This window comes from Myxocyprinus asiaticus, chromosome 3, assembly GCF_019703515.2.
Source record: "Myxocyprinus asiaticus isolate MX2 ecotype Aquarium Trade chromosome 3, UBuf_Myxa_2, whole genome shotgun sequence".
Lineage (NCBI taxonomy): Eukaryota > Metazoa > Chordata > Actinopteri > Cypriniformes > Catostomidae > Myxocyprinus > Myxocyprinus asiaticus.
In genome coordinates, this window is record NC_059346.1 from 20942669 (window position 1) to 20970426 (window position 27758).

A 27758-nucleotide genomic window follows, 5' to 3' on the forward strand; every position below is an offset into this window, starting at 1 on the left:
ACACACACACAAAACAGAATGTTAGTTCACCCAAAAATTAAAGTTCTCTCATCATTTTCTCACACTCATGCCATTCAAGATATAAATGACTTTCCTCTGCAGAACAAAAACAAAGATTTTTTTAGAAGAAAATCTCAGCTCTGTAGGTCTATACAACGCAAGTGAATGGTAACCAGAACTCCAAAAGCTCAAAAAAGGAGATCAAGCCATCATAAAAGTAATCCATCAGACTCCAATGGTTTAATCAATGTCTTCTGAAGCAATCCAGTTGGTTTTGGGTGAGATACCAAATTATAACTTATTTTTCACTGTAAATCTTGACAGCAGTCTCCTTGTCAATCATGATTTCAAGCTCAATTACACGTCCTATAGTGCCATCTAGTGCTCTGCGCATGCGTCAAGCACAGAGAAGTGTTATTGAGCTTGAAATCATGATTGTGCCTAGAGACTGCAATGACAAAATGTAAAGTGAAAAAGGAGTTACATTTTGGTCTGTTCTCACCCAAAACCAACTGGATCGCTGTAGAAGACATTGATTAAACTAGAGTCTTATGGATTGCTTTTATGCTGACTTTGTCTTCTTTTTCTTAGCTTTTGGAGTTCTGGTCACCTTTCACTTGCATTGTATGGACCTGCAGAGTGGAGATATTCTTCTAAAAGTCTTTGTTTGTGTTCAGCAGAAGAAAGTAAGTCATACACATCTGGGATGGCATGAGGGTGAGTAAAAGATCAGAGAATTTTAATTGAACTATCCCTTTAAGTATTACAGAAAATATGGAAAAGACAAAATTAAGACTACTTTTTATAGGTAATTCATGAAACAAAGACCAATTTTCTACTCAACATAAGTAAATACAATGGTCATTACAGCAACATCTGTTCCAAGTTTGGTGGTCTCAGGCTATTGAACCAAAACAACAAGTGAGCGTTATATGGAGCCACCTAAAATCCACACACATTTTCCATGAGGCAATTTACTATGGCCAAGTTATACAGTATTATATTAATAGGGTTTTTCAATTACTTAATACAACCCCAATTCCAAAAAAGTTGGGACAGTATGAAAAATGCTAATAAAACAAGTAAAGATTTGTAAATTATATTCACCAATTGAAAACACTACAAATACACATTATATGATGTTGTACCTTGTTGATGTTGTTCCCTTACGACTCAGTACACTTGACATTGTGTGCTAATGCATATGAGGAGTGTCCTTCCACACAACATATTTGAAACCTCTCTACAATAACGCCAATATTCTAATATTGGCTATGGCGTTTGAGCCCCGCCATTTTAGGAACGAAGCTGTCCGCTATAAAAGCAGGTGTACAAACACCATTCCTCAGAATTTTCTTCCTTCAAGACAGCGATTCATCTCTCGTCTAGAAGCCCTATACTGCTTCGCCATAGACTACTGCTGGCGGAATCTTCATGGCAACAAGAAGACTCTCCACTTCCCTGAAGTGCTCCGGCGAGCATCACTCTGCCACGCCACTTGATGCTTTGCTGGTGAACGGGCCGCTTCAGCATTCTGATTCCCCGCAGAACTTCGGCAGGTGTTGTGTATCCTTATAAAGCAATTGTATATTGTATAGTGTGTGTGTGTGTGTGTGTGTGTGTGTGTATATATACATATATATATATATATATTATAATTTATTTTTTATATACAGTATATATCTAAAAGAGTCGCTTACTTGTTCGCGTCTTTTTAAAGATGTCGTTCCGTAAGTGTTCCTTGTGCGAGAGGCACATCCCACCGTCAGATCAGAATGAGAGCTGCATTCTCTGTCTGGGCCGCGCCCACGCAGAGTCAGCTCTTATGGAAACAGACTGCCCTCACTGTGAGGGCATGAGTCTCAAGACGCTTCACTCGCAAATCATCCTCATTCTGAAGGACAGTTCAGACTCACGCCCTCCCACCCGGCTCTTCTGTGACACCCGAGGGATCACATGAGGAGACATCGTTGCACATGCACGAGATGCTCACACGTTTCAATAAAGGGCTTTCCCACTTCAAAGCCTCACATTATGCGCAACCGCTTCCCAATGGTGAGTGGCACATTATATCATGTTATGAACATACCAAATTGCCCTCTGTCTCTGCCCTCTTACTGGCATTCCGACTGGGTGCTAAAAAACGATCAAACATGGTTATATGATCCAATTTGCACATCGGCCGCCCCGTTTCAATGGTGTTCTGTCTTCCACGGTTCTGTCCGAAGACACGCCAGTGTTACAAGCAGAAATACACAAACTTCTTGCAAAATACGTGATAGAGGTTGTTTCATATGAATTGATAAGCTTGCTGTCCCGCTGCACGTATGCATAGCAAGTCCTCACGGATGTGTCAGAGCTGGTGTTTACAACGATCGAGCACAATCTATGGTCTGAACACATGATATGCCAGTGTTGCGTGCACAGACTGCGACACACACAGCGGGATTTACAGCTGTTAATTCCTTGTTCTGGAGAAGGACAGCGGGCTTTGTCCCACCGACGCTTGAATCGCGCGCTCGCGACATGCCCATTCAAAATGTTAACTCAGAAACAGATCTTATCGCACATCCGTCCTCAGGACTCATTTCCGTCAATAGATCTGAAGGACGCGTACTTCATGTACCAATTGCACCGTGTTACAGGCAGCTTTTTAGATTCGCATTTGAGGGAACTGCGTATCAATTTCAAGTCCTTCATTTCAGTCTGTCTCTGGCTCCTCGCACATTCACGAAATGTATTGATGCAGCTCTCGCCCCATTGATAATGAACTGTATGTGTGTTTTCAATTACCTCAGCGATTGGTTATTACTAGCCAATCAGAGGCACTACTGAGCGAACACAGGCTTTGCCAAATGGAAAATCTGGTCTAATGTTAACTGGCAAAAAGCACACTTTTCCCCAGCCAGTAAATCTCCTTTTAAGGAGTTCATGCATGCGCACCTCGTGAACGAGCACGTACAGACCATTCTTCTGTGTCTGTTTCAGTTCAAACTGAAAAAAACATTACCACAGAATAAATTTCATTTTCCTGTGCATCACGGTAACTCGCCACTGTCTGGCTGCTCTAGCACAATGGACAGTGCCAGCCTCCCACCAACAGGGTGTTATGCTGGGTCAAGTTTTCAGAAAGAAAGTGCTGACCACAAATGCATCCAACACAGGTTTGGGCATGATGTGTAATGGATGCCCGACTTCTGACACCTGGGAACAGGTGCGAAACGGCCATGACATGTCAGCCGTCTGGAGCTATTGGCTGTCTTTCTAGCTTTGAGAGGTTTTCATTCTGATATTGTGAATCACCACATTCTGATTCGTGTGGACAACACAACAGTAGTGGCGTTTATATGTTGCCATGACACGCTGGCCCCATGTATGGCTGGCGAAATGTAAGTACGCACTTCCCCCAGTGCGCCGCCTCCATTCTGTCATTAGCAAAGTCCGAGTCCCAAGCGTTGGAACCTGCATGTGTGGCGCCTGAACGGAGTGCACTAAACACATCAGAACTGATGCATTCATTCATGAACACCATTTTACAGGCCAGAGCGAAATCCTTGAGACGCCTCTATGCGCTAAAATGGAATGTGTTCACTGATTGGTGTCTTTCACATGGCAAAGATCCAGTAAACTGCCCCATACACAAAATTTTCTTATTTCTTCAAGAGCAATTAGACGCAGGACTCACGCTATCAATGCTTAAAGTTTATGTGGCGACTATATCTGCGTATCACACACCTGAAGCCAGCGCCACTATAGGAAAGCATGATTAAAATTCTCTGTAACTCTTTTTTCACTTTACATTTTGATTTAAAGTTCCTTAAAGGAGCAAGACGATTAAATCCACCTCGGCCGGCTAGAGTCCCGATTTGGGACGTAACTTTGTTCCTAAAAGCGCTCGCAGGACCCCCCTTCGAGCCTTTGGACTATGTTGATTTGCGTATGCTCTCCATTAAGACCGCACTACTGCTGGCTCTGGCCTCAGTTAAACGGGTTAGTGACTTACATGCACTATCAATTGACAATTCATGTCTGGAGTTTCACCCCAGTCTTTCAAAAGCCACTGTCAAACCCAGAAAAGGCTAAGGTTCTAACCACGCCCTTCAGAGCGCAGGTGGCTCACCTTCAAGCTTTCTTCCCTTCTCCATTTAATTCAGATGAGGAACAATCCTTGCATTTGTTATGTCCTGTGCGGGTGCTACGTGCATATTTTGAGCGCACCCGCCAGTTCAGACAGTCTGATCAGCTCTTTGTGTGCTATTGAGGATGTCCGTCTCCAAGCAAAGACTTTCTCACTGGATCGTTGATGCGATTGCCCTGGCTTACGAGTTGTAAGGTAAGATCTGCCCAATTGGTGTTAAAGCACACTCAACTAGAGGCATGGCCTCCTCATGGGTATGGATGAACTGTGTGTCTTTACAAGACATATGTTTTGCAGCAGGATGGTCTTCTCAAAACACATACAACCTTGACATAACTTCTCTCTCTTCACAAGTCCTGTTTAGAGAGCTTGCAGTTTCGTTTTCCAGACATAGGGGGGCACCCCTTAAGTACGGACTCCCCATCATTTTACACAACCGCCTGCATCAGGCCATTGTAATTTACCATAAAGTCACAATACTTTCTTTATAAATAAACTCCCTTCCCGACTGGGTTCGTGAAGGGATTAATTCACACTATATGACTATAGTTCATTCTGAGTTCTCCCCTCCTGGCGCAACATGTGGGTCACTCACTTGCGGCATACTCATGTCGGTCGCCGTCCTGTGGGACTGCGGTGTCATGTTTCCTCTCTGGAAGGTTATGTTGTGTATTGTGGCGTGATGGGATTCTGTTCCCCATATGCATTAGCACGCAATGTCAAGTGTACTGAGTCATAAGGGAACGTCTCGGTTATGTACGTAACCTCGGTTCCCTGAGACGAAGGGACGGAGACATTGCGAATGCTGGCCGCACTACAAAGGGCGGGGTGAGGCAATTGTGTCATAGTATATAAGGAGCCTCAAAAAATTGCCTAGTCCTTCAAGAGCAAGGATCAATAGAGACTTGTCAATTTGCCAACAGATGTTTCAGCAAATAATCCAGCACTTTGAGAACAATGTTCCCCAAAGACAAATTGGAAGGATTTTGGGCATTTCACCCTCTACAGTGCACAATATAGTTCAAATGTCAGTGTGTAAAGGGCTGATTCCTCAGACATCACTGTCTTAAAAAACATCATTCATCTGTAATGGATATCATGAATGTGGGCTTGGGATTACTTTAGTAAACCTTTGTTAGTCAACACCATTCGCCACTGCACCCACAGATGCAAGTTAAGACTTTACTATGCAAAGCAGAAGCCATACATCAACACTGTCCAGAAGTGCTGCCGACTTCTTCTGGCTTGGTCTCATCTTAGATGGAAATTAGAGCAGTGGAACAGTGTTTTTTGGTCCAATGAGTCCACATTTCAAATCGTTTTTGAAAAACACAGCCATCATGTTCTTCGGGCCAAAGGACCATCCAAGCTGTTATCAGCGTCAGGTCCAAAAGCCAGTGTCTGTATGGGCCAGGGGTGTGTCAGTGCCCATGGCATGGGTAACACGCACATCTGTGAGGGCACCATTAATGCAGACAGATATGTAAAAATTTTGGAGCAGCATATACTGCCATCCAGCACCGTCTTTTCCAGGGATGTCCCAGCATTTTCAGCAGGAAAACTTCAAACCACATACTGGCCGAATAAGCACAGTGTGCGGGTGCTTGATTGGCCTGCATGCAGTCCTGACCATCTCCAATTGAGAATGTGTGGTGCATTATGAAGTGCACAATACAGCAACGAAGACCCCGTACAATTGTGCAGCTGAAGACCTGCATAATGGATGAATGGGGAAAATTCCACTTTTTAAACTTAAACTTGTGTCTTCAGTGCCTAAATGCTTAAGTATTATTAGAAGAAATGGTGATGTTTCACAGTGGTAAACACTGCCTGTCACAACTTTTTTGGAGTGTGTTGCAATCAACTGATTTGAAATTACTGTACATTTTCAGAAAAACAATTAAATTCACAAGGTAAAACATCATATGTTTAGTTGTAGTGCTTTCAATATAGCAAAGGGTGAATATAATATACAAATCACTCCTTTTTTTTTTATTTCTTTTTTTTAGCATTTTTCATTATGTCCCAACTTTTTTGGAAATACACATACTAACAGCATAAAAGCAACTGCTTTCATTGATTAATAAAACATTTAATAAAATCCAAAGGTTACATTACAGTGGCATCTTTCATACGAATAGTTCTCAGTGCATATACATACAAAAAGCAGTCTTAAAAGGAATAACATTTAAAACTGTGCTGTTTTTTTCAAGTTCAAGCAAACAAAATCATTTTAAAGCCTGGTCCCTGCACAGTGAACTCTGACTTCCATCAAACTGAAAGTTCAGACTATCATTATCATCTGCATTCATTTTCAAGTATTTGAGGTGCTGAGGTCATGTATACATGGCTCCGTGTAGATCCTCTAGTCTATGTTCTCTTTGTCTTCTTCGTTCCTGTAAAATATACATTCTGAATAAATTCTAAGATACATTCTCATGTTGCCAAATGAATAAATGAATGCACAAAGGACTAGATGACACAAAATTCACTTAAATACGAAAACAGCTATGACCACACTCTTACCTTATCTTTCTTAAACTCCTCATAGTCTGGATTGTCAGTGGGTAGTTCAAGTCGACACAAAGGACATGAATTGGTCTGTAATGTTACATAGTAACATGATAATGCCAAACTACGAAACAATCTACATCTACAATATACATTCCTTTTATTTAAGTCTTATTTCTTATCACACAGATTCAACCATTCACCTCAAACTCACTCAAACCTGTGATCTCCCTTGAAACAAATATTCACTTTACTGTGTGCTGCTTCATGTGACTGCATAGTGTTGGTCTTCATTTCTAGCTATATTACTAATCATTTATATAAACTTACCTTACTGAGCCAAGGCAGAATGCACCCTGTGTGGAACAGATGTTTACAGGGCATCTCTCTCACTGTTTCTTGCTCCTCAAACTCCAGTAAACACACCGGACACTTCAGTCCTTTATCTGCCACATAAAGAAAGTGATCCAGGAGAGCTCCAGAAGAATGGCAGACATGGACACCAAGTATTAAATGTATCTAATTCAATAAAAATTGCAGCCAATACCATAGCACAAGAAAATATATATCTACCATTATCATCACTTACCTTTACTCCCATTTACAAATGTTCCCAATTATTACTGTGCAATTATGATTTGCTTTCTTAACACTGTCATTGTTGAATAAGAGCTGATTATAAATTAATAGAGTGTCACCAGCTTGTTCAGGGGAGATGATGACCACAGGAAGGCTCTGAACCACAGCTTTTGCTGCAGGAGGAGGAAGACGCTGGCCCCAATCCGACAAATCAAATGAACCTGAGTCTATGTCGAGGCCCTGCATTAGAGACCTACAATCACAAAATAATTGTTGAAAATGTTAGGATCATTACAGTTTCATTCAAATAGCTATAAAGGCTGGTCTTGCATAATACTGAGAAAGCTGTGATTCTCCCCTTTGCGTATGTATAACATTTTATCATTAACAGTCAATAACATATATTTCTGATGATCTGTTTAGTATGCTTTTCCTGCGGGACTGCATATTTTGTTCTGGACATCTACAGTAAGGATTATTCACACAAGCAAGCTCACAGACAAGTAAACAATGGCTAATTTTTTAGAAAAGGTGAAAGCTGATAAAAAGTTTTTAACTATGTGGGGTCTTCAGCAACAGTTATCGGCGCATAAAAGAGACGTTTCTATTTGGTGTCTTAAAAATATCATATTTAACTTCGTGGTTCTTTTGAAAATCTTTTAAACTGTGGCATTAGTGCAACAAAATAAACCAGTCACATTCCTGAGAAAGAGAGCTTTAATTTGATATATGATTTGTCTATTTAAGTGCTATATTAATATTTCTACCACATAACCACTAGGTGGCACTTATTTGCGACACGGATGTTTTAAGGCTTTATTTTGTTATTTAACGTAACATAAATGCAGAAGTGATGGTTATCTATGAAAGTTCAGATTCTAAGCTTTCAAACGATACCACATAGGCCTGGCTTATGTATACAGGGACTTGAGCATTATAAGCATAAACTTTTCTCGCGAAGTAGCGCCCCCTTTTTGACTCGCCGGCGGGTCTACAGAGTTGAACAGGTTAAACCCTCCAAAAATTGGCCCGATTCACTTTCATTGTAAATGCCTCACTGTAACCTCAATTTTTTATTTTATTAAGAAAACGAGGGCCGATTCGAAATTATTCGTGTGGTAATAAACTTTATGCCACAAATGCTGCTGATTGAGCTAAACTTGTATCGAACCCGGAATATTTATTTTACAAATCGTAAAAAAGTGTCAGCATTTCATTTACATCTACTTCTGCTGCACCAAAATTTTGTATTTACAATATTTCTCTAAGTGGTTGAGCATTGTGATCAATCACAGAAATGTGTGTTGAGCACATAAGCCTATCAGTAATGCCGTGACAAAACTAGAATGCCCCCACTAAAATATAACAGCAATGAAGTAATCAAGGGACACGGTTCTCAGCTTGTTTTTGGAAGTGTTGTCTACGTAAAGAATACATAAATATTTTCATGTAAATTATGATCATTGAGAATAATAATCGTGATTACAAAATAAAGGGACACAATTGACAATTCATATTTTTTCATAATCATGCAACCCTAGTCTTGCGGTAACATTATTTGAATACAAGTCCTATAAGGTACAAGGGTGTAAAGATTTACAATGAGCAGCAGATGTTTAGAACATGTCATTGTCACAACGATGGAATTGTCTTTCAAGTTACCTTGCAAGCTCCAGCAGGGCATTCTGTCGGTACTGTTCTTCTGGATTTGTGGGTTCACAGTCATGCTCATCGAAATATGAGGCCATTTTTTTAACTAACCTGATGGATACATAAATTAAACATGGATTATATACAACAACAACAACAACTTGGAATGGTGGTAAAGATTCATGATCCGAGTGTCTGACTCTCATACAACAGTTGTCCAGGAACTGTAAACAGCATCACAAAAATCTACCATGGTATTATTACTATAGTAACACTTATTGTACTAGGCTAGCTATAGTATTTTGGCAGAAATGTAAATCCATAGTAAATAATCATTTTTATTATAACTGAGGCAGTTGTATACGTTTTACTTGTGTTTAGGCTACTACTTTTTTCTTTTCTTTTTATAACGAATTGTTTTATAAAGACTTGTATTTATCTATTTCATTAATCCAACTATATTAAAGCCAATTACTTAACCTGTTGTTACTATGATCAAACTATATACACCATAATTAAACTGTTGTTACTTTGCAGGAACTATGGCAGATTCTTACAAGAGATACAAAGATATTAGGTGTACGAAAAGCACTGCTAGAAAACACCCGGATTTAAGCATTCAAGAGATCGAAAGGCTTTTTCAAAGTACAAGCTGACATAAATAACACAATACACTGCTAGCTGGTTAGCATAATAGTACAAAGTTAACCTGATTTAGCAAACATCATTAAATCTCAAAAAGTCTGTACTAACCTTATTCGTTTAAAAGGTCAAATATATTAAAGGAAACTCGATGGCAACCTTAATGTCTTTCAAATTCACCTACAGTACTGTTTAGAAATTGCTGATCATCAGTGATGGAAACTTGTTTCACACTGCTCTGTCAGCGCGAACACAACAAACTATCGCGAGATTTGCGATAGGACTGGGGTTGCCAGATTGCGTTTGGAAACACCACCAGCTTCATTGTCTTTTTTATTATCATTATTTTATTACATTTAACACTTGACATTTTTATATATTCACTTTATTATTATAAACATAATGTTTTTTTTATTATAACCTTTTTTATTATTAAATTGTAAATTTCTTCCAAATATGATAAGAATAATATGCTTTGCAAACAAATAAGAAAATAAATCTCTTCAGGTTTCTGGTTCGGGTGGCAGTTAGTGGGTGTGGATGGTTGCCATGACGCCGAGGTGCATGCATGTCTACATGTCAAACAGTTTCTGCTGTTCAGGCCCGTCTCCAGAGAAAACCTCCTGTGGAAATACGTTCAGGTTAGTGCACGGAATATAAGTCACATAATGTCCAACTGATTTGTCATTAAGATATGTCTGACAGTCCTTAAATAAAACAAAACTTGATAAATAAAGTTACACTCAGTAAACTATATATACCATGCATTCGGGTTGTAATTTTGTTTATAGCATATCAAAGAATTTTCTATGTTAAAATACTGTGAATGAACCTAAGAATTCAGCAAATAATCAGATGAGATATGCGTCTCATGAGAAATCTGTGAAATGTTGGTTTTTGAGGTCCTTTGTCAGAGAGCTTTTATATATTGATACACTTCTCCGCGTTCTTACCATTGGAGAGAGCGTAACGGTCAACTAGCGTGTTACGACAGTAAATCACCGTTTGCGGATACCATACAAACCAATGGGAGAGCCGTAAACTGACGTATATCTGTCGCACAAATGTCCGCGTCTCCTCTTATAAAACAGCAATTTTGTCGAAGTAAGCTCCACACATAGTTATTATCAAAAGGATTGTTTAGTGTATAACATGTTGAATATTAGTGGACAGTCGGTAAATTAATTAAATAATGAGCTGTTTCCTCACAAAAGCAGTTTATTCCGTGTACTGAAGTATCTCCTCCATAGACATCCAATAAAAAACGGCCTATTGTCTCCTCGCCAGTAGAATGTATATGGACTTCCGCATTCTGCTATTTTAGGCTAAGCTTGTAGGTTAGACTATGTAGAAGGGTTATGTCCTTTGTATATTGGTGCCCCTAGCAGCTAATGTTTGTTGAAGACCCTTTCAGCTGCGTTTCCTGGGCAACCAACCACATAACCAAGAACTCCCCTTTCAAACTATTTGCTTCAAACCAGAAATAGTGTAAATGCACTAGATTCCAAAGAGGTATGTTAGATTTAATGCTCATGCATTAGTGAATATTCTGGTGTGTGTGTGTGTGTGTGTGTGTGTGTGTGTGTGTGTTTTAGAACAATCATGGCAAAAGTAGATCATGATGGATCTGGAGAGAACACTGATGAGCTGCTCTCTGCAGGTCAGAGCCATTAACTTTTAAATTTTCATTACATTTTCATTAAAACTTCCTTTTAATGCTCATGTAAGGCTATATCTGTTGTAGTACATAATTCTGTATCTGTCTTCTTTCTCTCCTCGCAGATGTGGATGATGCAGGAGTTGATGTTTATGGGCTCATACCTCTGCCATTATCCCATGACCACTGCGATCACCTACTGGATGCCATAGATGCACAGCTAAGTCGTCTACAGGTCAAGCACCTTTAGTTGAATAAAATAATTATAAACCTGGTGTATGTCAAATGGTAAAATTCTGCCCTGATTTTTTATTCCACCCCTAGACCCACAGCCATAACCAAATGCCTCAAGGAAACTCCAAGAGATATGAATTTCCCTCCTTGGGTAGGCATGAACCATTTATGTGAATAAATTAAAGCTTATGATACAAAGTGTAAGCATCTATGCTCCCCATACACACACATTTTCTCTTTCTTTTCTCTGTAATTAATTAGTCCAAAAAGGTTATGTTTTTTATCTTATTTTTATCATAGCTGCTCATAGGGCTTCACATGAGTTACACTGTAAAAAGTGGTAACATGCAATTGTTACCTTAAATATCTGTTTCTGCATCTAACATGTAAAAAATTACTTTTGTTGATGTAATCTAATGCATTTAGGTCGATTTAATCATTTTGACTTGGATTAAGCCAATTAATTTCGATGTTACCACTTGAAGCACATTTTAGGTTAGCTGACAAAATTTTTTTACAGTGTAATTAAGCACCCTTTACTTAAGATTACATAATTTATTTATCTTTAATAATGGTTCTACAGTTACATACAAGTTTTTCAAGTTATGAATCTCTCTTTGCTAGCAAAACGATTTCAATCATTACAGCTATTGTGTAACAACACTGACTACACTGTTCAAAGTGGTAACACATGCAACTGTTACCTCAAGGATCTATTTCTACTTGATCAATTTTTTTTTTTTCTCTCTATGTGTCAGGAAATCTTGATCGGAGCTGGTCTTTAAGTAATGACACAGGTCTGGGGAGCACTGTTCCAACAAATGATAAAACAGCATCCACTTCTGATCAGACCCCTTCAGGTATTCCAGTGTGTTCAAAAGTGATCCCAAATGGACATGAATGTACACTCACTGAGCACTTTATTAGGAAAACCTGTACACCTACTTATTAATGAGATTATCTAATCAGTAATTTGTGTGGCAGCAGTGCAGTGTATAAAATCATGCAGATACGGATCAAGAGCATCAGTTAATGTTCACATCAACCATCAGAATGGGGAAAAAATGTGATCTCAGTGATTTCAACCATGCCATGTTTGTTGGGCTGGTTTGAGTATTTTTGTAACTGCTGATCTCCTGGGATTTTCACACACAACAGTCTCTAGAGATTACTCAGAATGGTGCCAGAAATACAAAACATCCAGTGAGTGGCAGTTCTGTGGACGGAAACGCCTTGTTGATAAGAGAGGCCAACAGAGAATGGCCAGACTGGTTCGAACTGACAGAAAGGATACAGTAACTCAGATAACCACTCTGTACAATTGTAGTGAGCAGAATAGCATTTCAGAATGCACAACACATCGAACCTTGAGGCTACAACAGCAGAAGAACACTTCTGGCACTTTATTTGGACCAAAGTGTTCCTAATAAAGTGTTCAGTGAATGTATTTGCAAAATTATGACTGTTATATACTACTTTATAATCGAAGGCTGTGAATCTAAGAATCACTGATTCATATGAATCAGCTTTGATTCATTGGAACCATTACATCTGAAAACAAATAGTGACTTTTTATATCTGCTTTTATTAACAAGCAAATAATGAAATTATTAAGAGCTTTCATTCCATTTCTTTGGAATAATCACAGACATGGTTTACTTTTGTCTATCATGTTAAAATCCTTCTATTATTTCCTGTCCAAAATGTCACAAGGCAAAGGTGGCCAAACAGAACATCAGCCAGTAGAAATGATAAAGGTTGGAGATTCAGTCACAGACGTGTGGCATCCTGAGGGTAATGGCAGTTTAAGCTCAGTGTCCAGGAAAGAGCAGTGCCTCTGGAGACTAGAGAGGCTTCTTGGAAGAAGTGCTGAAATAGTAGGAATGGAAAACATAGAGGACAGCATCTGCACTGAGGACTTCTCAACTCACTTCAGAAATGAGATGCTGGACCTGCCTGGCACAGGTACAGTATACAGAATGAGCAAGGAGAAGAAAGCGGTTAACTTTAGTCACTGATCTTATCTAATGGGATAGGACAAGATGGAAATTAAGTCAAAAGTAAATATACCTTATCAATATATCAGAGGAACTTTTTTGATTTGAAAGATTTGAAATCATGCATTACGAATTTTCTCCATCCTAGTTCCAGCCCCTGATGCTCCAATGAACAGAAGTGACACTGCAGATCACACTCAGCCCCAGAGGAGTCCTCATCATGAAAGATCAAAGAATCACCCACAGCATCTCTCCAAAACACCAGTCAGACACCTCGCAGGTACCACATATTTTTCTCTGTGACCTCGTTGTGCTATCCTGTCCTGCATCTTTTTAAATGTGGTGTTGTGCATTACCAAGCTTAGACATTAATCTAAGCGCAGAAATCTTAAATAGTACCATTTAAAGGGATAGTTCACCCAAAACTGAAAATTCTCTCATCACTTTCTCACCCTCCTGTCATCCCAGATGTGTGTGACTTTCTTCTGCTGAACACAAACTAAGATTTTTAGAAGAAAATCTCAGCTCTGTAGGTCCATTCAATACAAGTGAACGGTGGCCAGAACTCTAAAGGTCGAAAAAGCACATAAAGGCAGCATAAAAGTAATCCATACAACTCCAGTTGTTAAATCTATTTCTTCAGAAGCGATATGATGGGTGAGAATATTTTTTTACTATAAATCTCTATAAATCTCACTTTCACTTCCACATTCTTGTGTTTTTTGGCGATTCACCGATTTGGTGTATATTGCCACCTACCAGTCAGAGCTGGTCAAAGGTGGAGATTTTTATTTAAAAAGGACTTAAATATTGATCTGTTTCTCACCCACACCTATCATATCGTTTCTAAAGACATGGACTAAACCACTGGAGTTGTATGGATTACATTTATGCAGTCTTTATGCGCTTTTTGGACCTTCAAAGTTCTGGCCACCATTCACTTGCATTGTAAGGACCAACAGAGTTGAGATATTCTTCTAAAAATCTTCACTTGTGTTCTGGAGAAGAAAGTCATACACATCTGGGATGGCATGAGGGTGTGTAAATGATGAGAGAAATTTCATTTTTGGGTGAACTAGGGATTATAAGCAGATCTGATAAGCACTGAGAGTGTATGCCCTTATATGCTGTCTTACAGGAATTCCTATGCAGAGTTTTGATTCAGTCACCATAGACACTGATCTGGAAACAGTGTGCTCAGAACAGGTTCAACAGCACCTGAAGTCTGCACTCAGAAACAGCACAGGTTCAGGTGTGGGTGCTTTGCTCTGTACCATAATTAACATCGATGTCAAATGTCATATGTTAATTAGGTGTGCGGAATGCATGTGCCATTTTATTGAGGCTAAAACACTTTTTATGTTGCATTATGTTGCAAACTCCGACCATTCACTACTCAGAAATATGACACCAAATGTAGTATATATATATATATATATATATATATATTATTTACATTCCTTGTAATCTTTATAGTACACTGATGTCTTTTTATCTGAAATCTGTGCTTGTCTATATATTATACAGTGTTAACATACAGTCATAAGTGTGATGTGCAATCTTGTGAAAATCGAATTTGTGTTTCTTAAGATATTTAAACATGTTGATCCAGGAGTTAAGATGATATTTGAATTGGAATTAGTCCATAACATAATAACCAAACTGTACTGAAGAATATGTGTCTGTTCTTGTGTGTGCCACTGTAGCATTTCATCTGAAAAGAGGAAATGGATTCTGTACAGGACAACCCATCAAAAACAAAATTGAATCCTTCAGGTACTTCTCATTGTGTTAAGATACAATATTAGGCCAGTTGGAATGACAAAGAATCAAAGGATTATAGAATGCGCTACCATTATCTATATGATTGTTATGTTACTGTTCTTTATTGTGAAGCGTCCTTGAGCTCTGGAAAAGCACTATATAAATTAAACATATTATAATTTATAGTTTAAATAGTCTACTATTATTAAAAATACTATTTATATATTGAATAAACTTGACTCATGGTGTGTATGTGTTTTAGCTCTGATGATGAGGGAACCATTGATGAGATGAGTGGTGAAGGTGCCATGTCAACACTTTTCTACAGAGGCAGCAGACACACATCTGGCAGGAAGGGAAAGCGGAGGAGTTCCCACCAGAGCAGAAGAAAAAACTCCCACACAGTGAGAGACCTCAGTGAAGAGTTCAATCCGATGTGTTCTGAAAAGTAACTGATACTCAGTACAGTTACTGTAATCCATTATCATGTGCCACACCATTGTTAACTAAAATAGCAACAAAGATGTACTGTATGAAAGGGTTGTTGAATATTCCTGCTGAAAAGGCCAGTTTAGACCAGCACTGAATTACATGCTGGACCAGTTTGTTCTGTGCTGGTCTAGCTGGTGAACTAGCATAGCCATGTTATTCACAATATAAACTTACAGTAGCTGGTTAAAATGGTCAGCCAAGGTGGTCTTCATGAAGGAGCAGGTTGATTAAGGAAGTGTGAATGGGTACACCAGCATCCCATGCTGGACACCAGCATCCAAAACAGCATATGCCGGTGACCAGCTAGGCTACAGTATACTGTTCTTTGCACAACAATGTTTTGTCGCTCTTGTCAGATTTGCCATGCTTTTTATTTGTGTGTGTGTGTGTGTGTGTGTGTGTGTGTGTTTTCCAGAGTGCAGAGAGACCTCAGGACAAGATCATCATAGACAGAGATAAACTCAGAGAGCTTAGACTGTCACTTGCTGAGCTTCAGCAGCAAAAAACAGTATGAATGCCACTTAAGGAGACACATGCACACCCATGATACCACAGTAATTCCCTCTATTTATCCCTTATTTTAATCATCATGTTGAAAATTGTGTTATTTCCTCAGGCTGCGGTTCAATCTCTGGAGAAGCTGAGACAGGAAATGGATCAGGGTAAGAGAGAGCAGTACTCTCTACAGCTCAGTATGAGGGATAACAGAGCACAGGCCCAGAACATCAAGTACGTCCCAATCACTGAAACATTCATCGCAATGGCATCTGTTTCTATGACTACCACTTGGATTGATTTAGCATACTTTGACAAATCATTACTGTATAGTCACATACAAGATCAGGACTTTTTGTGATGTTAATGTACTGTATATTGGAATGCTGCTCTGTGTTTTGTTTTGATATTTGAGACTTGAAACTGCCTCAATATAGGTGTATATGCTTACTCTATACTGTACCTTAAAAGCTCTAACTACGTATTGCAGTTAGCACTGTTCATATTTGTGTGTGTGTGTTTGTGTACTGTAGGTGTGAGTTACACAGACTGCAGGCTCAGAGGGACTTATGTTTGGAGGAGGTCAAGGTACTGCAGGAGCAACAGGTCACTCTAGATCAGAGGCAAAAAGCTGTACTGAACCATGACATCAGCTGTCACAATGTAATGACATGTTGATATGATTTCAGATATAATGTTATAGATATTAGCAAAACGAATGTGTTGTAAAACAGCATAATATGTAAATATGTATCTTTTTTTCAGTCAATGGTTTTGCTAAATTAATATGTGTAGATATGATATTTGAAATTCAGTGTATTATAATATCTTTATGCTGTCAGTGTGTAAGCCGCAGTGTGTCTGCTCTGGAGAGGGAAGAGATGGATAGGCTGCTGCATAATGCCAAATCTGAACTATTCTCAGAACAGAGACACTTTAGACACACACTGGACTCTATGCAGGAGGTAAACCTCAAAACATATTATGCTATTAAACATGGAACTATAGTAGATTGCATTAAATGCATACCCAAATGGTCTAAGTATCTGTAGACAAACTACCTTGTTTTACAACAGACAAAATTAGTGAATTAGTGAAGGGACTGAAAACACATTTTTATCTATTTTTCTCAACTCAGAGGCTGGATGAGGTGAATCAGGAGTTGGAGCAGAGAGAAGAGGACTGCAGGGCTCTCCGACAGAAACGCAGTGATCTGGAGGAGCAGTTGGTTTATACGATCAGAGAAAGAGAACAAATAAAAGAGGTAGATTCTCAGCTGTTTCTTCTTAATGTTCTCTCACTTCACCATCACTGCTCAATAAGTGTATAATATCTGTGCAGTCTTCACAGGAAGAGCTAAAGCAGCAAGCAAACCGGTTTGGAGTGCTGGAGCGAATCGTTGCCCAGAAAGATCTTCTTCTGCAGGGGATGGAGGAGGAAAAGAAAGCCCTTCATCTGGAGCTCTACTCACTTAGAGAGGAGCACAGCTTAAAGCTGTCAGAAATAAAGAACAGGACACAGAAGGACAAGGTAGGAAATATATTTTCATTATTTTCATATCAGCCATCAGTATTGTGCTTTAAATAAATGATCGGTATACTACCCTGCTGAAAACACTGGCATTGCTGCACACAACCATATTTTATGTTGTACTGTATGTTATGTTTTGGATGCTGGTATGCTGGTGTCCCAGCCAAGCTTTTTAACTATCGTAAAGGGATAGTTCACCCAAAAATTAAAATTCTCTCATCATTTACTCACCATCATGCCATCCCAGATGTATATAACTTCCTTTCTTCAGTAGAACACATTTGAAGAAAATTAGAAATATATCTCTGCTCAGTAGGTCCATATAATGCAAGTGGATGGTAACATGATTTTTGATGCTTCAAAAAGCAAAAACAATCAGCATTAATGTCATCCATACTTATAATGTAATACGATCACTTTTGGTGTGAAAAAGGTCAATATTTAAGTACTTTTTAACTATAAATCATCGTGTCCGGTAAGCAGCAGGATGCACGTTCATGAGAGGGCTGAGGTCACGAGGTCTTTCCAGCGATAGCATGGCAATGTTCCATTTGTTGCAGCAGACGCTCTCTACCTCTGTTGGCATTGCATGGCATTGGCTACATGTGCACCACCATGTCTCCTGAGCTCTCTGCCTCTCTGTGGCTTGTTGGTTCAGCCTCCTCCATCTCCCTGTGCTCCTGGTCAGAGTACTCAGGTTCAATTAAATATGTCTGTTCAAAAAAAACATGTATTTACTTTACCCAAATACACTTTGATTAACCTACAATAATGATATTATATTATAAATATTTTAGAGCTGTCTGGATGGATTTCGTGGGAAATTGCATACATACAGTGCATCCGGAAAATATTCACAGCACTTCACTTTTTCCACATTTTGTTATGTTACAGCCTTATTCCAAAATTGATTAAATTCATTATTTTCCTCAAAATTTTACAAACAATACCCCATAATGACAACGTGAAAGAAGTTTGTTTGAAATCTTTGCAAATTTATTAAAAATAAAAAATGAAAAATATCACATGTACATAAGTATTCACAGCCTTTGCCATGACACTCAAAATTGAGCTCAGGTGCATCCTGTTTCCACTGATCATCCTTGAGATGTTTCTACAACTTCATTGGAGCCCACCTGTGATAAATTCAGTTGATTGGACATGATTTGGAAAGGCACATACCTGTCTGTATAAGGTCCCACAGTTAACAGTGCATGTCAGAGCACAAACCAAGCCATGAAGTCCAAGGAATTGTCTGTAGACCTCCGAGACAGGATTGTATCGAGGCACAGATCTGGGGAAGGGTACAAAGACTGAACTCTTTGGCCTGAATGACAAGCGTCATGTCTGGAGGAAACCAGGCACCGCTCATCACCTGGCCAATACCAATCCCTACAGTGAAGCATGGTGGTGGCAGCATCATGCTGTGGAGATGTTTTTCAGCGGCAGGAACTGGGAGACTAGTCAGGATCGAGGGAAAGATGAATGCAGCAATGTACAGAGACATCCTTGATGAAGACCTGCTCCAGAGCACTCTGGACCTCAGACTGGGGCGAAGGTTCATCTTCCAACAGGACAACGACCCTAAGCACACAGCCAAGATAACAAAGGAGTGGCTCCGGGACAACTCTGTGAATGTCCTTGAGTGGCCCAGCCAGAGCCCAGACTTGAACCCGATTGAACATCTCTGGAGAGATCTGAAAATGGCTGTGCACCGACGCTCCCCATCCAACCTGATGGAGCTTGAGAGGTCCTGCAAAGAAGAATGGGAGAAACTGCCCAAAAATAGGTGTGCCAAGCTTGTAGCATCATACTCAAAAAGACTTGAGGCTGTAATTGGTGCCAAAGGTGCTTCAACAAAGTATTGAGCAAAGGCTGAGAGTACTTATGTACATGTGATTTTTTGTTTTTTTTTTGTTTCGTTTTTTATTTTTAATAAATTTGCAAAGATTTCAAACAAACTTCTTTCACGTTGTCATTATGGGGTATTGTTTGTAGAATTGAGGAAAATAATGAATTTAATCCATTTTGGAATAAGGCTGTAACATAGCAAAATGTGGAAAAAGTGAAGCGCTGTGAATACTTTCCGGATGCACTGTACGTCATTTGCCCGTGTGTGTTGATGTCACATCCATACACACAGAAAATAAGATCCGGCTACTGTAGCGCGCATGTGGGAGTAGCTGAAGCTGAAAGATTGTTGTCACAACGAACGAGAAAAATTGACCATGGATCATTCAAAACAGCAAACATCCAGGGAATCACTTTGTAAAAACAAAGAAACCCCGAACAGAACAGAGTCTACAAGCAAAAAGGGAAAGCGAAGGAGTTTGTAATAAAACCCGAATCAACATCGGCTTGGCTTTTCAGAGGTGGCGACAACTGAAAGGATTTAAAAGTGACCCAGAGTTGGCTTTTTTCTTACTCAACAGGAAAGATATTTTATTGATATGGTTTATGTATAATTGTGTAATCACACACACATCTGAGTGTATGTAGTGAAATACAATAATTATACTGTAATCGGTGCAGAACTTTTCACTTGCTAGCACACGTGTGTATTTTTCTTTATAACAGCAATAATTAATATAAATAAATCCTGTAGTCCTAGGCTTGCCAAGGACATGTGAGTCTTGAAATTATGTTGACCACTGGTTGGTAACAACGACAATCTATAAATTAGTTACTTACGTGGTCTATTTGGCCAGCATGTCCTGCAATTAAAAAAACGTTACAACATTTGACCTTATCAGACTAACAATCGTTATGTCTAATGTTAACGAATGTTGCCTAACTTTTGTAACGTCATTTACTTCAAAACATCAATGTTTCCAATAAGTCAAAACAACAACATAAGATATGACACTTACCTGCTCGGATGACATGTTTTCAGATATCTGTCTTTTCCTTTCTTTCGATATTTATTTGTCCATTCGCTCTGATAAGATGTCCTGTATTCTTGTGTACACCGGTGCTTCGAACCACATTCATCCGTGCAGAGGAGCAGAGCCGAACCACAACCAAAACAATGTCCTTCCGCAAGACGCATGCAGTTTTAACCGCTAGAGGGCCAAAAGTTACATGGTGTAGCTTTAAACATTGATTTTTATTGCACCAAAAGCGATCATATTGCTTTATGAGACATTCATTTAACCAGGGGAGTCATATGGATGACATTAATGCTGATTGTCTGTGCTTTCTGGAGCATCAAAAATCATGTTGCTATCCACATCCATTATAAAGACTTACAGAGCTGAGATTTTTTTCTATTTTTCATCAAATGTGTTCTGCTGAAGAAAGGAAGTCATACACATCTGGGATGGCATGAGGGTGAGTAAATGATGAGAGAATTTTCATTTTTGGGTGAACTATCACTTTAACCTCAACCAACTTCGCCTGAATGACCATGCTGGTGAATGCCAGATAGACTAGCACCAAACCAACATAAAGCATCCTGAATCTTAGAAATATGTGCTTGTCTAAGCTAGTCTTTCAGCAGGGTAAAGTTTTAATATCCTATATGTTAAAGAGATAGTTCACCCAGAAATGTATATTCTCTCATCATTTACTTACCCTCATCACATCCCAGATGTGTATGACTTTCTTTCTTCTGCTGAACTCAAACAAAGGTTTTTAGAAGAATATCTCAGCTCTGTAGGTCCTTTTTTGAAGCTCCAAAAAGCACATAAAAGCAGTGTAAAAGTAATCCTTAAGACTCCAGTGGTTAAATCTATATCTTCAGAAGTGATAAGACAGATGTGGGTGGGAAACAGAAAAATATGTCCTTCCTGCCCAGAAGAATGTGAATTGTGGAGGTTCAAAATGTTGGTACCCATTCACTTGCATGAGGTTGAGTAAATTATGAGAGAATTTTATTTTTTGGGTGAACTATCCCTTTAATTGGACAAAATTATCAATCCTTTTTCAGGAGGAAGAGATTGAGCAACTGACATTACAGTTAGCAAAAAGCCACAAAGAAGAACTTCAAATGGTAAGATGATTTATTCACTGCGAGGCCTATCACAGATAATTCAGAACTGAATCTCTGATGCAGTTTGGTGTGCATGTGTGTGTCCAGATACATCAGCAGGCAGAGGTGTTGAGATTAGCTGCTCTCAGTGAACAAGCTCAAACCCACAAACAGAGCATAGATTCCTTACAAAACTGCATCCAGGTTAGTGGTTACAATTAGGGTCTGTGTTCCCTTTGTATCTCACAACACTGCAAGTGCCTCACGATTACTATGATAAGACACTTTCCTGAGCACTGCGTTGACAAGAGCAATCTCTTTACTTCCCTCTAGATAATCTAACGCTTACCCCTCTATCTCTTTCTCTCTCTCTCTCTTCAGATGAAAGATGAGGAGGTAAAGAGACTAAAAGAGACTCTAGAGCAGCATGAGGAGAACATGAGAAGGCAAGCAGAGGAACTGAGAGGAGAAACTCTGGAAAAGGTTCCCTCCCTGTTAATGTGCTTTTACAATAACTGTAATTGCAGTTGCTATTACAATGATTTTCCTTCATATACAAGGCTTAGTTTGTAGAAGCTTCCTCCATGGCTTCCTATAGTGGATGTAGTATGCCATTCTGAACAAAAGTGTTTTTGGTAAACACACAGTATTTATAAAATCAATTTAATACAGTAGAATATAACAGTAAAGTTCTAAAAATACCATGGTACTTCCATGTTATTTTGGACATGGTATCATTGGTAGTACCATGGTATTTTTTCAAGTGCCTTGGAGTACCAGTGGTAATCATTCAGCACGATGGTAGATATCAAACCACCATGGTATTACCATCTGATACCATCGTTATCTCATAGTACTCCCACAGTAAATTTTTTGTGAGGGCATTAACTTTCCAGAAGTTTTTATTTTTGATGTGGTCCTCCACTGTTCATTCTTATTTACCCCAAAGAACCAGAGCAAATATTGTCTCCTGTTCTAACAGATTGGAAAGGCTGTGAAGCGAGAGGAAAGGAAGTGGGAGGAGCAGAGAGAGAAGGCTCTCAGAGAGCAGCAAGGGATACTGGAGGAGCAGATAGAGGAGGCGGCAAAGAAAGGGAAAGTGGAGGTGGAGAAAGAGAGAATGAACGCCCTGGCCTTGCAAAGTAAACTGATTGAGATTCAGAAAGTGAGTGAAATCAGAACTCCTCTTTTTATCATGTGCATTTCACCATTTAAATAAAACAAAACATTTTCAAAAGAGCATGTCATTTTAATATGTGACTTCATGTTGCATCTAGTGGTGGGTAATGTATGCATTAACCTCGATAGTGATTGAAGTGACATACAAGTCTTAAATATTTTTGAAAAGGTCTTTAAAAGCGTATTAAAAAGTATTAAAGTGGATGTGTTGATACCTGCAGATACCCTGCCAAAGCAACTTGCAGTGCGTTTAAGGTTTACATATTTACCAGTATGTGTGTCCCTGGAAATCAAACCTGTGACCTTGGCATTGCTAGCACCTACCAGTAAAGCTACAAAAGAGTAGTTCACATGGGTCAACACTGTCCTTAGTCTATTTTACTGTTTACTGTTAACAGGAGGCTGAGAAAGAGACAGTGTGTCTGAAGAAAAGTTTGCAGCGGTCAGAAAAAGAGCTTCAGGAGCTGAGGGCAGCCCTCATTGAAAAGGACCAAAAACACCAGAGAAGAACAGCCAGACATGAGCAGCAGAGCAGCCACTGGGCACAGGACATACACACTGAGTGTGTTTGTCTGCAAGAGTTGCTTAAGCACAATGGCCTGACTGTTGAGAGCAACCACCTGTCAGACAGGTGTGCTGAGTTTGATATCTGTGGTATATACCCTGTGATATTCGTACACACACAAAAATATCTCATGTTCAGTGTTTAAAAAGGTGACATGTTGGAAACGTGGCCTAGTGGTTAACACTTGTACCCTAGACACATTGAACGTTGGTGCCGAGAACCTATGCTGTGTCCTGATTCCATTCCCCCTTTCTTTTTATAATTTCCTCAGTCAATAAAAAAAGTTGCCAAAAGATCAAAAATAATTTGACTCCAAATATGCAGTAAAGACCTTCAAGCTTAGTGAGTTTGCTTTGGCCTATCTCTGTAATATGAAGCGAGATTTGTAGATTGTATTTTAAAAATGTGTTTATGTATCTATTCTCTGGTTCAGGCCTACAATGAGTGAAGCTATTCAGACCCTGCAGTCCTTCACAAAGGTCCTACAACAGCTTATCAATAATCTAAAGAATGAGCTTAGCTCACAGAGACGGGCTGCACTACAGCTCAGCCGGGATAAGGTACATACCGAACACACACACACATATTTGGAGCAACACACATACAGTACACATGGTCATTCAAATTGCTGTGTGCTGTTTATGTGTTTGTCTCAGGAGCAAGAGTCACGTCTTCAGAAAGAACAGCTGATAGAGGAAAAGGAACAAGCACTGGCAGCACTGAAAGACAAACTCATAAAAGTATGACTTTCTCTGTATCTGTGTTTGCCATTTTTTTACCATTATAGAAGATGCATTTTCTGTCATTAATTTTTTACCAATCAACTACTTTAAAGGTGCTTTAAGCGATTTTAGCCATTCTATAATTTCCATGAGCTGAGATGTTGGATTAGCCACGACCCTTTTTTTTCTCCAAAACCTTGTACTCCAAAGATACCTTTGAGACCAAGGAGCTTAGTTGAGACCGACACAGAGCAGAAGCAGTTATCAAACACAACAGGAGCAAAATAGTGCTCTGTTATGAATCTGAAAATGGTATTAAGCCTCAATGATGCTGCAACTACTACACTATATACTCACTGAGCACTTTATTAGGAACACCTGGACACCTACTTATTCATGCGATTATCTAATCAGCCAATCATGTGGCAGCAGTGTAATGCATAAAATCATGCAGATATGGGTCAGGAGCTTCAGTTAATGTTCATATCAACCATCAGAATGGGAAGGGGAAAAAAATGTGATCTCAGTGATTTAAACCGTGGCATGAATGTCGGTGCCAGACAGGCTGGTTTGAGTATTTTTGTAACTGCTGATCTCCTGGGATTTCACAACAGTCTCTAGAGTTTACTCAGAATGGTGCCAGAAACAAAACACATCCAGTGAGTGGCAGTTCTGTGGACGGAAATACCTTGTTGATGGGAGGACAACGGAGAATGGCCAGACTTGTTCGAGCTGACAGAAAGGCTACGGTAACTCAGATAACAACTCTGTACAATTGTGGTAATCTGAATAGCATCTCAGAATGCTCAACATGTCGAACCTCAAGGCGGATGGGCAACAGTAGCAGAAGACCACGTCGGGCAATTTATTAGGACCATAATGTTCCTTATAAAGTGCTCAGTGAGTGTAAGAATGCACAGAATGATTGACAGGCAGAAAGCATCAAAGACCATGGCCAGTGGACACATTTTTATTTGCCGTTTACAGAGTCTAGTGCTGTGACAGAGACCGGTGAGATTTCTCAGGACACTTATTTCATTAAAGCATTAAAGCAATATTCTTTGTTCAATACAAGTTATGCTCAGTCGACAGCATTTGTAGCATAATGTATTACCACAAACATTTATTTTGACTCATCCCTCCTTTTCTTTAAAAAAATCAAAAATCAAGGTTACAGTGTGGCACTTTCAATGGAAGTGAATGGGGCCAATTTTTGGAGGGTTTAAAGGCAAAAATGTGAAGCTCATAATTTTATAAAAGCACTTGAACTAATTCTTCTGTGAAAACTCATGTATTATTTGAGCTGCAAAGTTGTTTAAATCGTAATTTTTACTGTCGTTTTAGGGTTTGTTGACATTACATCGTAATGGCAATGAAGTTGAAAAATTGGATATAATTTTAAACAGAAAAAGTTTACCACACTAAAATCATGTTAACAAGCATATTGTTTATGTCTTGTGGCTATACTTTTGAAATAGTGAGTATTTTAACGTTTACAGGTTGGCCCCATTCACTTCCATTGTAAGTGCCTCACTGCAACCCAGATTTTTGCTTTTTTTTTTTTTAAAGAAAAGGAGGGGCAAGTCAAAATGAACTTTTTTGGTAATCAATATTATGCCACAATTGCTGTTGATTGAGCTTAACTTGTATTGAACCTGGAATATTCCTTTAATATCTTTCAGGGAATTTTCTTCATACCTTTCCATGAAAAAAATCACTTACAGCACCTTTGTGAAAAAAAATTCTTAAAATATATTTGTATCTTAGATAATGGGTGTATTTGTTCATGGGTTGTGTGTAATCTTAAGGAGCACATTGAGGAAATGAGTAGCCTATCCAGAGCCCAGCTACACAGGGGTGATGACGATACAGACGGACTGTTTGCATGTCTGCGCAGGCAGCTGCAGGCTAAAGATGATGAGCTTAGGCAGGTGGTAAATAACATGGCACACTGGAAAGACAAAACCACTGCAAGACTTGCACGCAAATTTGAATTGGAGCTCACTGCAGAGCTGGAGAGGTGAGACATACAGTTAGACCCGCACTTTAACCCTTTTAGATTTGTGTTGTGATTTTCCATCTTAACATTTTCTATATAAAACAGAAAGGCACCAAAACCCAGAGCAGAACAGCAGAAGAGATTGGAGAGACTGGAGAATGAGATGAGACAGCTAACTGGGGTAAATGACTGTGTAAATAATCAATATGAACAGAAAACATACTTTAAATGTGAGTATGGACTTAAACAAAATAAAGAACATCTTTCAAGGGGTGTAAAAGTGTCTGTACCAAAAAATGCCCTTTTAGAGGTATGTTCATGTAGATCATTAGTTGCAGCTAACTCAGAAAGCACTGTCCTTTGAGGGACATGTTCTTACCTGTGCTTGCTTTCTTTAAAGAACACTTACAGGCGAGTACACTTTCCTGCTTTTTTGTCTCATTGCAGCAATGCGGAGACTATAGAGAATCCCAGTTAGCCTCCACTGCTCTTCAAAGTGACCCAGACTTCCAAAAGTCCCCAAATACCCAGGACCTGACCTCATATAAACTGCTGCGGCACCTACAGAGTCGCATTCGCCAGCTGCAGGCAGAGAGTCAGACCCACTGCACCAGCCTAGGCAAGTGGGACAGGGAAGTCAGGGACCTGGGAGGGTCTTATCTGGATACGGTATGTCAACCTGTATTCTTAATCTAACACAAGAACTAGATTCAGTTCAGTTTGATAACAATCATAGTTTAAAGTATTTTGATCTTACTTTTTAGTTCATGATTTGACTTAATTTGTGAAAGTAAATTTATATTGTTTATTTCATATATATGATATAAATGTTAAATGTTATATTAAATGAAATAAAATGTTCTGTTTTTTCGTGCAACAAATATTTATTTTCTGATATCCTACACATAAATCTCTTATCAAGGATGTGAAAGTAGGTTTTATTTTTTCTTGGCAGATTGATCCAGCCAAGGAAAGCAATAAGACTGAGGGTTGCTTACCAGCTAGCACCTTTCCCAGTTAACATTTACTTTTAACTGTCTTATCCTAGAACTTGTCCATTACATAATTCATTTTTATAGGGAAAACCATTTACAAGAAAAAACATTTCATTACTTCCTTTGTGAAACTCATGACTAGTGTTCTCGGTCTGGAAGGACATGATTTTGTGCTTTATTGAAGGTGAATGTAAAAGAGCTAAAGATGATAAAACTCAAAGAATGAACTTTTAAATGAAATGAAAGAATTCTTGAACTCAGCTGCTGTTTGAGTTTGACTATGAAATTAATAGAACTGTGTAGCTAATAGAGTTTAACCCTGTTACACCTGTCTATTGTAAACTTTGCAGCACGTTTATAACGCGTCATTTTTTAGAAGCACTCATCATTGTAATTGATTGACGCTGCCAAAATCAGTGCCAATTCATGACTTTGATTATTTTTTATGCATAAATAAAATGTCTCAAGCAGATAATTATAAAGCCTCATTGATTTGAAGTCTGTGTTTGCTTTGTCGTAGTGTGATACAATATTTTGACTTTTTCCAAAAAACTCACTCTCTGATAAGGAATGATGAGGTGAGCTAAAGATCTCAACAAACAAAACAAAATGTTTTATATAATACCGAAAAACCCTGCG

The 27758-nt window shown here is 39.0% G+C and overlaps 2 protein-coding genes across 2 annotated transcripts; one reads left to right on the top strand and one right to left on the bottom strand.

The window, feature by feature from the left end:
* Positions 1-6087: 6087 nt before the first annotated feature.
* Positions 6088-9778, bottom strand: LOC127427732 (E3 ubiquitin-protein ligase RNF181). The gene is made up of 6 exons (XM_051675523.1): positions 9632-9778; positions 8891-8989; positions 7348-7481; positions 6980-7095; positions 6665-6739; positions 6088-6534 (listed from the first exon to the last, which is right to left on the bottom strand). Exons 2-6 carry the CDS (start codon positions 8974-8976, stop codon positions 6475-6477), a joined length of 471 nt encoding a protein of 156 aa, XP_051531483.1. The 5' UTR covers positions 8977-8989; positions 9632-9778; the 3' UTR covers positions 6088-6474.
* Positions 9779-9874: 96 nt separating this feature from the next.
* On the top strand, positions 9875-27597 carry LOC127427723 (trichohyalin-like). The gene is made up of 27 exons (XM_051675513.1): positions 9875-10161; positions 11116-11180; positions 11303-11412; positions 11502-11562; positions 12170-12271; positions 13125-13376; positions 13557-13688; positions 14547-14660; positions 15115-15184; positions 15435-15576; positions 16080-16172; positions 16281-16393; positions 16693-16822; positions 17002-17124; positions 17298-17423; positions 17501-17689; positions 21618-21680; positions 21768-21863; positions 22041-22142; positions 22642-22824; positions 23237-23469; positions 23837-23963; positions 24060-24143; positions 25934-26145; positions 26230-26305; positions 26572-26793; positions 27080-27597. Exons 1-27 carry the CDS (start codon positions 10061-10063, stop codon positions 27143-27145), a joined length of 3387 nt encoding a protein of 1128 aa, XP_051531473.1. The 5' UTR covers positions 9875-10060; the 3' UTR covers positions 27146-27597.
* Positions 27598-27758: the final 161 nt, after the last annotated feature.